Here is a 12,186-nt window from a genome sequence, read left to right on the forward strand (position 1 = left end):
CCCATCTCCCTGCCCTATGGCTTCTACCCCTGTGACCATCTCCTCTGCAAGACTTACTTTATGTAACCTACTACCACCACCTATAGCTGCCCTGTAACTGGCAAAACATATACTATCAAAGGGAGAGCCACTTGTGAAATGACACATCATATATCAGCTGTTATGTAAACCCTGTTTGGTCTTTTACATCTGCATGACTAGAACCCAGTTATCAGTCAGGATGAATGGGCATAGGCAGAAGGTGTATACAGGCAACACACAATATCCTGTTGCAGAGCATGCTGTACAACATAACAGCCATGACCGTGACCGTGGTTGCTGTTTTACCATATGCGCCAACTGGATGCTTCCCCCAGACACTAGTTTCTCAGGATTCTGCAGGTGGTAACTAGTGCTAAAACATGTACTTGGTCCTTGACATCCACCTGGCCTTAATTTGCATTAATTCTTTCTGTCTCGGCATTTATTCACAGTAACTACTCCTTTCTTCACCCCATTTTAGTTTTCTACGCCTTTCATTTTCTGACTTTTCTATTTTTCACCATCCCCCCCCTCACCTCTGTTACATGCAATTCGCTTAGCTTTCCACTCTTATTAACTTGTGCACTATGTTTTAGTAGTAATCCATGTCTTGCATATTACCCTGTCTTCCACCTTTAGGCTCTCAGGTTTTCAAATCTCGTCTAGTGCAGTCCCCAATAATCAGTCTTTCCTTCTCATCCTGTCCAGTAAGTCTCCCCTGACCCGGGATTCTGAGTGACTTTTCTGAACTGTACAGTTTTCCCTAAACCTCTCCAGTCTTTTCCTTCACCTGTTTTCCTTTCCTTTGAACTTTTCTGCCAGAAGAAGAAAGACACTGGCTCCGGAAGCTTGTAAAAGTTAAGCCCTTTATGTGTGTGTGTTCGCTGCTGCTGCTTGATCTTTAGATTTTTTTATCTAATCAAGAATTCATTATTTTTGTTGGAGCTCAGTCTGCTTAAGTGGAAAAGAAAGAAAAGAGAAAGCACATTTTTGTAATATGAATGGGAACGTGATATACATCCTAATTTCCTCTCCCTGTATCTGTTCACCTTGCATTCCCCCTTCCTTTGTCCATCTCCTCCTCCTTCCCCTTCTGTCTGTCCATCTTCTCCTCCCCCCTCTTCATCTCGTCCTGTCCCCCTCTCTGTCCATTTCTTCCTTCCAGTTTTTTATGTCCATTTTCTCCTCCTCCCCCTCCTCTGCCCTTGTGCCTTGTTTGATCTACATGTTCCTACACATTTATTACTGTAATACGTAAAAATTTGTAGTGATTGGAAAGATACATTTTGAGACTTTTGGTAATAATGTTTCCCCTGTGATTACATATATACAACATTGTATTGCAGATGGTATATAAAACCATGCAAGTATTTGAGTGCAATGTGTCCAAATTTTAAAGCAAATCTATGATTAACACAATCAGTCGAGAATGTGAATCTGAACAAAAGGGCATACATTTTTATTTATACAGATTGATGTATTTTTGTTTTTGAATTATTGTGACCATATTAAAAAAAACGGGTGAAAAAAGAAAGATATTCAACATGACCCCCTACTGTTATATTATAGATCTTAAAACTTTTTTCGTTTTGCATCTAGTGCCGGATTTATTATTGTAAATTAGAGATATTTTAGCTTTTGAAATGTAAGGTTTGTACCTGTACAGAGATATAGGTAAGGTTGAAGGATGGCAATTTCGTTGAAAGTTGAAGAAGCCAACAAATATGAATACAAGATCTCAGCTGTGGTGAAATAATGATCTGTAACATAGCCTGTGCTCTAGGTTAGCTAGAAAGGTGACCGTTTTGTTATGAATGTTGGAAGCAATATTGAAAGTATCACTTAACCTCTGTGCCATGGGTTATACAACTGCTTATTTTTAGTTGAATAGGTGGGTTTGTGGGGGTTAAAGGGACCAGACTGCTACGGCCATCGATCCCTTTTTCCAAATACTAAAAACACCCACAGAGAATAAAAACGAGCAACAGATGATAAGACAGACGACACAGAACAAGAAAAACGTAGACAAAGACCAGACAAGACGAACTAAAATCACACAGAGTGTGACGGTGGTTGGCCGACCATACAAACAAAAAGGGAAAAGCCAACCACCGAGAAACACATTAAAAAATCAGACAAATCGTAGGCCATAGGCCAGAATCAACACAAAAACTCACTCACTTAAGCGATAAAATCCCCCTGCCCGAATAAAACGCAGCACTATGTCCGCTATGCAAGAGTCGTCAGATAAAAGCTTTTCACTCTTATTAACTCATGCATGATGGTTTAGTAGTAATCTCTCTCTTTCATAGTACCCTGCTTCTACCTTCAGACTCTCAGGTTTTCAAATCTCGTCTCGTGCAGTCCCCAACAATCAGTCTTCCTTTGTCATCTTGTCCGGTAAGTCCCTACTTACCTGAGGTTCTGGGTGACATCTGTGAACTGCACCCTTTCCCTAAACCTCTCCAATCCATTTTTGACCCCTCTTCCTGCCCATTCAACTCTTCTGCCAGGAGGAGAAACCACTGGCTCTGAAAGCTTGTGGAAGTAAAACCCTTTTGTGTGTTTGTTCCCCTGCTGTTGTTGGTGTGTAGATTTTTTATCTATATGTTCAGTAAACTAGATCTAAAATGAGAAGTGTCATATATCAGTGAGGAAGTTGGAAACATTCAGCACAGGGCAGGAGCTTGCAGAGGAACTATGATTCAAGTTAAATGAATAGTTGATCATGCTCTGGATAGATATGTACCCAGTAGAACAGTCCATAACATGAGGGAAAAGAAACTTGTGAAGAGACAGCGATTACTGCATAATAGGTGTAAAACAAAGCATAGGGCTATAAATAGATAGAGGCTGAATGAAGCTCATTTGGGTGTCAGGAGAGCAATCTATGGTTCTGTCAATGACTACCATAACAAAATATTGTCAAATGATATTTCAAAAAACCCAAAGAAATTCTGATTGTATGTAAAGGCTGTCACTATCACCAAAGTTACTATGCAGTCCCTAATGCATGAGGTGGGAACTGAAATTAAGGATAGTAAAGCAAAAGCTGAAATGCTCAACTCCATTTTACTTGCTGTCACACCCACGCTTCTTGTCAAAAGTATGATCATATGGAGTATCAAGTGAAATTTGTGACTGGATTGATTACTTTTTGGTGGGGAGGACACATCATGTTATTTAGGATGAAGAGTCATCATCAGATGTAGAAGCGATTTCAGGTGTGTGTCAGGGAAGTGTGTTGGGATCCTTGTTGTTCAAGTTGTATATTAATGACGTTGCAGACTATATTAATAGTGACCTCAGACTTTTTGCAGATGATTCAGTTATCTATAATGAAGTACTGTCTGAAAGGAGCTGCATAAATATTCAGTCAGATCTTGATAAAATTTTGAATGGTGCAAAGAGGGAAACTTGCTTGAGATGACAAACTGCCTGTTGGTTTCTGTCTCGGGTTCTTCAACCAATGTCTGCCTGAAAATCATCTGACAAACATTGGCCGAAGAACCTGAGACAGAAGCCAACAGGCAGTTTGTCAACAAGTCCCCATGAAAGCCTTGATACTTTTTTTTATTACTTTAAATGTTCAGAAATGTAAAATTGTGCAATCCGCAAAATGAAAAAAAAAAGTAATATCCTGTGGCTATAATATCAATGTGTCAATGTTGGAATCAGCCAACTCATACAAATACATGGGTGTAACACACTCTAGGAATATGAAATGGAATGGTCACATAGGTTCAGTCGTGGGTGAAGCAGGTGATTTATTGGTAGAATACTGGGGAAAAAATCAGTCTATAAAGGAGGTTGCTTACAAATCCTCACTCGTGTGATAAGTTCTAGAATACTGCTAAAGTCTCCCAAGTGTGGAGGACATATACCAGATAGGATGAACAGGGGATGTTGAAAATATACAGATAAGGCCAGCATGAGTGGTCACAGGTTTGTTTGATTTGTGGAAGAGTGTCATAGACTTAGGAACTGAAAGACTCTTGAAGAAACTATCCCGAGAAAGTCTATTAACAAAGTTTTAGGAAATGGCTTTAAATGATGACTGTAGGAATATACTACAACCAACTATGCCTTGCTCACATAGGAATCATGAGGATAAGATTAGAATACTTCCTGCGCGCACGCACGCACGCGCACACACACACACACACACACACACACACACACACACACAGAGACAGAGAGAGAGAGGGGGGGGGGGGGTGTTCAGTCAGTCATTCTTCCCATGCTCGATATGCGAGTGGAATGGGAAGAAACCTAATAACTAATACAATGGGATGTACCCTCTGCCATGCACTTCATGATGGTTTGCAGAGTAAAGATGTAGGTTTAGGTGTAGGGTGACTGAAACCAGTTACCACACCATAAAAGTAAACAACTTTTGCGATATGGACTGATTGTCGTTGCTGTGTTAAGGCCTTTGGAGCAGGTGCCTGGTTCATGTACCCATGCTGACGGCTATTCATCAGCAACAAAGGCTGGAATTTGTATATGAATACCACAACTGGACATCTGTTTAGTGGTGAGAGGTGGCCTTTTCAAATGAATCACGTTTCATTCTCCATTGGACACATGGCTGTTGGCGTGTACAGCGTGAAAAATATGAAAGCAAACATCTTGCAAAATTGTCGGAAGGGTCCAGGCTGTAGGAGGGAGCATTATGGTGTGGGGAATGTTTTCATGGCATTCCCTTGGTGATGTCATCATTCTGGAAGGCATAATGGACCGATAGAAGTATGCATCTATCCTTTGGGAACCAAGTCTACCCCTACATGCAGTTTGTTTTTCCTTAGCATGATGGCATTTACCAGCAGGACAATGCAGCATGTCATATGCTGCCATTGTTAATGCGTGGTTCAAAGAGTACCTGGATTAGTTCACAACACTGCCCTGAACAACAAACCCAATCAGAATCTGTGAGACTGCCTCAATCAGACTGTTCGCGCCATGGATCCTCAACAGGGAAATCTAGCACAGTTCAACACACTGGTGTTGACATAGCTCCACTTCCCTATCGGTACTTCCAGAACGTCAGAGACTCTCTTCCTGCACGTCTTGCAGCAGTCTGCACTGCAAAAGGTGGTTATTCAGACTTTTGACATGCTATTATGTGAATGTAACTGGTCAGTAGGATTAAAAGTTGCAGGGTTACAAATGTTAGAGTACCACATTATGTTTTGCAAGAAAGGAAATGTTTCAAAAATAAATCCAATTTTGACAAAAGTTTATATTATGCATGAAATATTATGTGATATAATTTGTAAAAAAATATTTTCATGAAACTTTAATTTACTATATTTAACATTTATTCAAGATCCCTTACAGAAGTTGTAAACTTTAGATCAGTTGATTGTGCAATATAATATTGAACACAACTAAAATTACTATGTTATGTCAGAAGAGTTTATGAGACCATAATTTTATATGAAAAAACTCTGCATAAATCAAACTAATATCCATTTAGTCATTTAACATTAAATAATGAGTTCACAAAATGTAAGCGGTACCTATAAAACATTTCTATGCTCATGTTTTGCTATCAAGTACTTCACTAGATCAAGTGCTACACTATTCTGTTACCTCACAACAAGCACACACCCACGAAATTAATCATCTCTATCAATATAAATTCAAGTCTCCTTTTTGCATCCACATGTATATGCAGACTGGTCTCAGAAATTGCTCAACCCCTCTCCCCCACCCACCCCCAGGAGGCTCACAACTCTTTCATGAGTATGTGCTTGTCTTCCACAGGGCCCCAGCCTTTGCAGCATTACTTTCTTTCCATGCTTCAAGCTTGTACTTCCAGTATCCTATTCCCCTTCTGCCTTTCCATCAGATGGTTTCTTGTTGTGGACGTGCCTGGACCTGGTTTATGATTTGGGACTCAAGTTTCCACCTTGCATTTTCTACAACTTTTCATTAAATAAATACAAGTCCCCATTTTGAGTTTCAACTACCACCAATTTTCAAAATTCTCCAGAAGTGCTGATCATACAGGGAAGGTCACCCAGTGCGGTGTATGCTCCACCTTTGTGTCTTTCCATGTCTGCACCCCCTTCCATTTAATAAGGAAGTACATCAAAAATCCCAGCATGGTAGCCATTGTGTTGTGAAGGGATCGTCAAGTACCTGCACAGTCGTAGCCCTCTGACCACATAGGGAGTGCACTGTTGGTGACTGAGGTGAAAAATACCCATGTATGCCTAGGATTATTATTATTATTATTATGGTGTTTATGTTTGGTTTGTGGGGCACTCAACTACACGGTTATCAGCACCTGTACAAATTCCAAACCTTTGCTCAGTCCAATCTTGCCACTTTCATGAATAATGATGAAATGATGAGGACAACATAAACACCCATTCATCTTGAGGCAGGTGAAAATCCCTCACCCCACCGGGAATCGAACCCGGGACCTGTGCTTGGGAAGCGAGAATGCAATTGCGAGATCACAAGCTGCTGACATATGCCAGGGAGTATGTGTCTGGTGTGACTGGGGCATGAGGACTCCAAGCAACATGTTACTGGCCAGGTAGCCATTGCTGAGGCTGGTGGCCCCTTTGGGGAGAGCCCCAGTTCGGAGTGGGTGGCAGCGTGGCGGATTAGTTGCAAATGAAGTTGTGTAAGTGGTGAAGTTGTGCTTTGCAGGTGGCCATACGCCCTGGCAGTCTCTATGGCAGCGAAGTACTTGTTTAATGCACAGAGATATGATCTGGAAATGTTTCCTTCAGTGGCTACACTGTGGGAGGAACACAGGACTAAGCAGCAAGCATGGCAATACTCCATCCAATACTTGGTTTGCACAAGGACTGATAGGAATTTCTTCTGGGCCACATAGCCCTTATTCTTTGTGGAGAACAAAGAGGACAAGTTAGAGGAACTGGCAGCCATCTCTAAAATGAAACAGTCTTGATCAAAACAGCATCCCCTGCCCAGTCATGGTTGCTGCTAACTTGTAACAAGCTGGGTGACGTACAAGTGGCTGTCACTCCTCATAATAGTCTACATATGGTACAGTGCATCATTTTCCAGCAATACTTGCTCTTGCTATCTGATGATGAGCTACATGCCAACTTGGAGCAACAGATTGTACAATTTGTCTGTTGTGTCCATAGGGGACCAAAGGACAATGGGGTTGCTACCGGTGCCTTCATCTTTGCCTTTGAAGGCAACTCTGCCTGAAAAGATGAAGATGAATGTGATGGTATATCAAAGCAATGTGAAACCATATGTTCTCCTCTCTAGTCAGTGCTTCAAGTGTTTGGAATTCGAGCACATGTTTTTACGTTACAATGCTAACCCCATTTGTAGATGTTGTGGACGACCACTGCTCGCAAACTTCCTTTTTACTCCTCCCTCCATCTGTGTCACCTGTGGAAAGCATCAGTCTCCCTGCTCACCAGATTGCACCATTTTCCAGGGAGGAAAGAAAATACAAGAATATAAGCCTCTGGACTAAATCACTTGTAAATAAGTTAAGAAGATGTACAAGCAGTTGACCGAGCATGTATGATAGTGTCATATGCTGCAGCTATGATGACATCGCCCACTTTGGCAACGGTACTCCCATCCCTTACACGTCCTGCAGTGGGCTCTCAGGGCTGGTAAACCATGCCCCTCCCCCCTCTCTGAAGGATTGGGGACTTTCCTGTTGTGCTGCTTCTCCACACCTACTTTTGATTTCCTTGAGTCAAGCATAGTTGTTAACACAATCTTTGCATGGTGGAGTGAAAGACATTATTTGTTTGAACACTTTTGATTTTTACAGAACATTGGTAAATGAATCTCTTTTGGTCAGAAAGACATGTAGGCTTCTTAAAAATCATAAAGACATGGGCCTGACTTTCCTGAATAGAATTAAGAAATTTATTGTGGATGAATAAAAAAGATTTCAGTGGTTGGTGGACGCATTTTGAATTGTGGCAGGGTGCCTTAACAGTGCATCGCAGTGTGTATTAAGCTTGACAAGAAGAGTGCTGTAACATGAGCTAAACATGTAGACCATGCATGTTCTTTCTTTTATTTGTGCTACCACAGCCAGCCTTCAATACATAGTGAAAAATCCCTCCCTCCCTACACACACACACACACACACACACACACACACACACACACACACACAGACAGACAGACAGACAGACAGAGAGAGAGAGAGAGAGAGAGAGAGAGAGAGAGTTCTCAGAATTTTTTTCGCAACTCAACGCAGTAGCCCGTAAACAAAATAAGCTATGCTGGACAAGTTGTCTAGCTGTAGATATTTAATGCTACTCACGTGAAGACAAGCTGGGTTGCTAGTTATTATCTATTTTAATGTATTAACCAACTGTGTACATGTCATCATTATCAGTCAGTCTGCAATATGTGTCCATGGTCTATTGTCTCAAAAAGATTGCCTTATGAAGGAAGACTTTGTTCTTCTCACTAAATGCAAACATTCTTATCCAACCAGAGCCTCTGATATTTAATCAGATACTGAGCACCATAAAACCATATTCATCATAATCATCCACTGTTGGAACAGTACGTAAATCAGATATGGGTGTACCGTGCTTGCAAAAGGCAAGGATGTCAGTTAACTATTCATAACAATCAACACAGTGTAAATTTTGCGAAGAATAAGCTAAACATATCTCAAGACATATTGACCATTCTGTGGTACTTGTGGGCTGCTAATATGGGCAGATGTTTAGTTGCTAATAGTGTAGTATCCTTGAAAAGGAAGACTATTCGAATTATAGTGGTTCAAATCCACCATCGCAGTACTCCAATGCAGGCCTCATCAAAGAACTCCGTATTGTTAGCAGAAAATAATATATACTTCTAGTGCTTTGTTTGCAAAGCAACAACTGATGAGGGGAAAGGCTGGAAGCCCTGGACTAATGAGAAGGATTCGCAGTGGCACCTGTTGTCATCACATGAAGAGTGAGCTCCTGCCTCCCAGCAAAAGCTTTCCGTCACTTAGTTGCTATCGTCTTTCAAGTTTTGTAATTCTAATAAAGACAAAGCATAGGTGTAGACTTGATTGAAACTTCTGTGTGGAATGGGTCCAAGAGAAAATTTCAGTTTAATGTCAAAAAGGTTGACTTAAGAATTCATTTTGCAACAGTCGTTGGTTATGGCAGTCAGTCGGTCAAAACTATAATTTAATATAATATCAAAATATGCAGATTTCGTCTGCAGCTGATGGTGTTGCGGTAGCGTTCTCGATTCTCACACACACACGGGGTCCCAGGTTCGATTCCCGGGGCTCAGGGATTTTTCCTGCCTCGAGGTGACTGGGTGTTGTTGTGTTGTCATCATTATTCATCATCATTCATCCCCATTACAGTCAGAGGAAGGCAATGGCAAACCACCTCCGCCTAGTTCGCGGTGCGGGCCTCCCGCATCTTCCCCTATGTTTCTCGGAGTATGGGATCTCATCATCATGCAGGTTTGATTTCTGGTTTATCGATATAATATCAAAATATGCAGATTTGATTTCTGGTTTATTGATGTAGCACCATAGTGCCTTTACAACTAATGTACTTTGCTGAAGACATATTCCTTTTACAGGGTTCTCTGTGGCCACTGACATTTGGCTTGGCTTGCTGTGCTGTGGAAATGATGCATATTGCAGCTCCTCGCTATGATATGGACCGATTTGGAGTTGTTTTCCGTGCCTCACCTAGACAGGCAGATGTTATTATAGTCGCAGGAACTCTCACCAATAAAATGGCACCAGCTCTTCGAAAAGTTTATGACCAGGTACAAATAAAGTTTGTAATAGAAAATAGTGATGTCGCAGTTTGTCATTTATGATACAAATGTGGAACTGAGTTTAGTGTGTTAAAAATATCTGTTCACCTTTCACTGCTCTGGCCAGAGTTCCATGAGTAGTCCAATGTGTTAACTTGTTCCTTTTTTCTGATGAGCTCCAGATGTGATAACATTACAAGGAGATGAACATTCTTTCAGCAGTTTACTGTGCCAAGGTTGTATTATGGCATACACTTTCCACATGCTCTTAAAACAGCTGGGATACTATCTAACCACTATGCTTACCAAATTCTCTGATACATGTAGATGTTGGCCAGATTGTTGAATACATTATTTCTGTTAAGGTACTAAAATTGGGGCACAGTTTAGTGATTTGGTTTTCATTGGATGTTGTGAAAGAAAAGCTCACAAAAAGAATCTGAAAAGAAAATATCCTGGATGTGCAGATTTCCACTGTGCATGGAAAGTGACTTTGAGATTACTTCATATTGTGATGTTGGCAAAGATTTGATGGTGAATTAAATTAGAGCTGGACACTCCCTTGTGGTTACATCTGCAATATTGTTGGCGTAGAGCATCAGTGAGCATACTAAATTTGACTACAGAGATTAAAATCAATGCTGACCTATGTTTGTTAGCTAGAGTGATTTTGACACTTACATCATTCTCAGTAGCCCATATTACTACTTAGTTCTGTGGTAGAAGACCTGAGGAGATGTTTTCTTCTAGTACATATTGATGCAACCATTTTTTCCCCACATTTCTGGGATGGAGAAGTTGAGTCTGTTATTGTGGGAAACCACTTTCCAGCAAGGCTAATGTATTTTTGTTATGGCACTGTTTATTCATGGATGGAAGGGAGAGAGATGCCTTTGGAGGATTTGGGAAACAGTCCTGGCATTCGCCTTACAGCCGAGAGGAAAACTAAGGACTAATATGGGCTGTTGAGAATGACATAAGTGTCGGAATTGGTATAGCCAACAAACAATAGAACTGTTAACTTCTTTAGCCAAACTGTTGGAGTTGAAATATGAGCAGCAGTTCTTTTTTATGCTGCCTGTGGACATTTCATCTGATGTTTGTACGATCAAGTCTCAACTGCACATCACAATTTATTTACAAATTGTTTCAGATATCAAGGGTCCATTTCAAAGTTTCCTACACATTTAAGTGTACTGTGATTAATGATAAAGATCTACAAGAAATCAATTTACACAACTGACTGGATGTAATCCTCACAAATGTGATGAAGTTACTATTTAATCACGATGATTTTTACAAAAAGTGATAGTAGTTATAACATAAAAATATAGGTTTCAAAAAGTGTCAGTCAGTGCTCAGATCTAGAAAATTTATAATACTTTCTGTCTCAACTTCTACTTTAAATGAATAGATAAAAAATCTACTCCCCGAGCGGTGGCAAAACACACACATAAAAGGCAGTTGTAATTGGCAAGATTTCAGAGACAGTGGCTCCGTCTTCAGGCAGAAAGATTGAAGGGGAAGGAAGAGGGTTGAAGGAAAAGAACTGGAGAGGTCCAGGAAAAGGGGAAGATTTCGGGAAAGTGACCCAGAACCACGGGTCAGGGGAGACTTTGCACATAGAATTAAAAGGAAATACTTATTGTGAGGACTCCATTGAATGAGATTTGAAAACCTGAGAACTTAAAAGTGGAAGACAGGGTAATATGCAGACAGTGATTACTGCTTAAACATGATGCATGATTTAGTAAGAGTGATAAGCTAAGAGCATTATATGTAACAGAGGTGGGAGGTGGGTTGTAAAAATACATGTAAGGCAGTGAAAGAGGTAGACAACTAAAACAGAGAGACCCCAAAGAGTAGTTACTGTGAAGAAAGACTGAGACAGAAGAAATTAACGTAAATTAAGGCCAGGTGGGTGGCGATAACCAAGGACATGTTACAGTGCTAGTTCGCACCTCTGGAGTTCTGAGAAACTGGTGTCGGGAGGAAGAATCCAGATGGCACTTGTGATGAAACAGGCACCAAGGCCACGATTGTCATGCTGTACAGCATGATCTGCAACAGGATAATGTGTGGTGCCTGTATACTCTCTCTGCTTATGCCCATTCATCCTGGCTGATAGTCATGCCATTGTAGAAGGCCGAACATTGTTTACATAACAGCTGGTATATGATGTGTGTCATTTCACAGGTGGCTCTCCCTTTGATAGTATGTTTTGCCAGTTACATGGCTGCTATAGGTGGTAGTACGAGGGTGCAAAGGGCAGATCTTACAGTGGGGATAGTCACAGGGGTAGGAGGAAAAGGATAGGGAGATGGGTGCAGAAGGAGCATAGGGTCTGACAAGGGTATTGTGGAGATACATTAGCTACAGATGCCAAGGCTGTATGGGAGGGAACATTTGACA

At 40.9% G+C, this 12,186-nt stretch overlaps 1 protein-coding gene across 1 annotated transcript in view; it reads left to right on the forward strand.

The window, feature by feature from the left end:
* Positions 1-12,186, forward strand: part of LOC126272016 (NADH-quinone oxidoreductase subunit B 2-like) — a 62,697-nt gene that overhangs the window by 21,856 nt on the left and 28,655 nt on the right. The window contains exon 4 of the mRNA XM_049974510.1: positions 9,592-9,783. Coding sequence (XP_049830467.1) covers positions 9,592-9,783 — 192 coding nt within the window. The remainder of the gene's footprint in view (positions 1-9,591; positions 9,784-12,186) is intronic.

Source organism: Schistocerca gregaria, chromosome 5 (assembly GCF_023897955.1).
Source record: "Schistocerca gregaria isolate iqSchGreg1 chromosome 5, iqSchGreg1.2, whole genome shotgun sequence".
Taxonomy (NCBI): Eukaryota; Metazoa; Arthropoda; class Insecta; order Orthoptera; family Acrididae; genus Schistocerca; species Schistocerca gregaria.